Source organism: Theobroma cacao, chromosome 2, assembly GCF_053813885.1.
Source record: "Theobroma cacao isolate CCN51 chromosome 2, ASM5381388v1, whole genome shotgun sequence".
Classification (NCBI taxonomy): Eukaryota; Viridiplantae; Streptophyta; class Magnoliopsida; order Malvales; family Malvaceae; genus Theobroma; species Theobroma cacao.
Window position 1 is genome coordinate 40,226,506 of NC_142640.1, and position 2,366 is coordinate 40,228,871.

Sequence of the window (2,366 nt, forward strand, 5' to 3'; positions counted from 1 at the left end):
GTTGCTAGAAAAATTGAGGCGGGAAGTAAAGAGGCTAGGGTGGAAAGAGAGAGGAGTAAAAAAAATTGAGGTGAAGGATCTTTTAGATACAAAAACCCTAGTAGGGGTAAAGATGTTGATATAGCTGGACAACCAGGTCGAAGAGATGGTAACTTACTCAGAGGGTCAACATTCTCTAGTCCACCGAATCAAAGAAGAAATTTTCAATTTCGTAGTCCCCCACATAGCAGTGATTTTAGTGGGATTAATTACAGATGGGCTATGAGCAGTGGGTGACTAATTTAAATCCTAGACAGAGTGGTCAATGGGGTCCTTTTTGCACGTTTTGTGGTCAAATTCATACAAGGCCATGTAACCAGATGAAGGCATTTTACTATGAGTGTGGGGGAATTCGTCATGTGAAGAGGGATTGTCCTACTTATAGACATAACCAGGAGATGGCTCGTAACTCAATTCGACCCAATTTTGCTACTGCACTAACTAAAAATGTCAGGAGGGATAAAGGAAAAGGGGTAGCTTCCTATTCACAAGGTAGATAGATAGGGCCAACTCAACAAGGTGCTTTTAGAGGGGGACAAGCTAGAGTGTTCGCTCTGACACCACAAGATGCTCATGTCTCGAATGCAGTGGTAACAGGTAATCTTTTCATTTGTGGTTACGAAGCATCAGTTTTATTTGACCTAGGATCCACCCATTCTTTTGTGTCTTCAAATTTCATGCCTAAATTAGGCAAGCATTATGAATATATGGATGAACCGTTAGTAGTAATCACCCCGTTGGAAGAATCATATGTTGTGGAGTATGAGTTTCATTCTTGTGAGGTCCAGATTAAAGATAGGGACACTTGGGTGGACCTAGTATTAATGACAATATTGGGATTCGACGTGATACTGGGAATGGATTGGTTGGCGTCTTGCTACGCTAATGTAGATTGTTATCGTAAGTTGGTGAAGTTTAAATTTTCTGGAAAGCCGTCATTTGTTATTTATGGTCACAGCAGCCATTTGGTTGATAGTGTGATGGCTACAATTACTAGAGAAGTACAAAGTGAAGAAAGAAATTTAGCAGCTACACCTGTAGTAAATGAATTTGAAGATGTGTTTCCAGAAGAATTGCCCGGATTACCTCCGAAAAAGGAAATCGAATTTTGTATTGATTTGATTCCAGAAACATAACCAATATCAATGCCTCCGTACTGAATGGCGTCGGCAGAGTTAAAGGAGTTAAGGGAACAATTGTAAGATTTAATTAACAAGGGCTTTATTAGCCGGAGTATGTTACCTTGGGGAGTGCTAGTGTGTTCGTAAAGAAGAAAGATGGTAGTCTCAGGCTATGTATAGATTACCGACAGCTTAATAAAGTTACAATCAAAAATAAATATCCACTTCTCAAAATTGATGATTTGTTTGATTAGCTGCAAGGGGCTCAATGCTTTTCGAAGATTGATTTAAGGTCTGGATATCATCAATTAAGGATCAGGGAAGAGGATATACCCAAAATCGCATTCCGTATGAGGTATGGACCGTATGAATTTTTGGTGATGTCTTTTGGATTGATGAATGCCTTGTTGTTTTCATGGACTTGATGAATAGGGTATTTCGAGCATACCTGGATAGATTTGTAGTCGTCTTTCTTGATGACATTCTAATATACTCAAAAAGTTGGGAAGAACACGCACAACATTTAAGGATCGTGCTACATACCCTACGGGAGCGTAGATTGTACGCGAAATTTTCTAAGTGTGCATTTTGGTTAAGTAGTGTTGGTTTTCTAAGACATATTGTATCTAAGGATGGAGTACAAGTAGATCCCGGCAAAGTTGAGGCAATTGAGAATTGGGCTAGACCCACGACAATTATGGAAATCCGGAGTTTTCTAGGATTGGCTGGGTATTATAGACGATTTGTGAAAGATTTCTCTAAGATAGCCTATCCGCTAACGAGGTTAACTCAAAAGGGAGAAAAATTTGAATGGTCAGAGGCTTATGAACACAGTTTCCAAATGTTAAAAGTTTGTTTGACTTCTGCACTAGTATTAAGTCTGCCATATGGGTCCGGGGGCTATAATGTTTATTGTGATGCTTTGAGGGTTGGATTAGGATGTGTATTGATACAGCATGGTAGAGTCATTGCTTATGCCTCAAGACAACTTAAGAGGCATGAACAAAATTATCCTACACATGATTTGGAGATGGCAGCGATCATGTTTGCCTTAAAAATATGGAGGCATTATTTGTATGGGGAAACATGTGAAATATATACGGATCACAAAAGCTTGAAGTATATATTCCAACAGTGAGATCTAAATTTAAGGCAATGCAGATGGATGGAATTGTTGAAAGACTATGATTGTACGATACTCTATCA

At 39.1% G+C, this 2,366-nt stretch overlaps 1 protein-coding gene across 1 annotated transcript; it reads left to right on the forward strand.

Annotated features, from left to right (window-relative positions):
* Positions 1–254: 254 nt before the first annotated feature.
* On the forward strand, positions 255–1,175 carry LOC148764272 (uncharacterized). Its single transcript, XM_088803569.1, has 2 exons — positions 255–531; positions 628–1,175. Exons 1-2 carry the CDS (start codon positions 255–257, stop codon positions 1,173–1,175), a joined length of 825 nt encoding a protein of 274 aa, XP_088659695.1.
* The last annotated feature ends 1,191 nt before the right edge of the window (positions 1,176–2,366 follow it).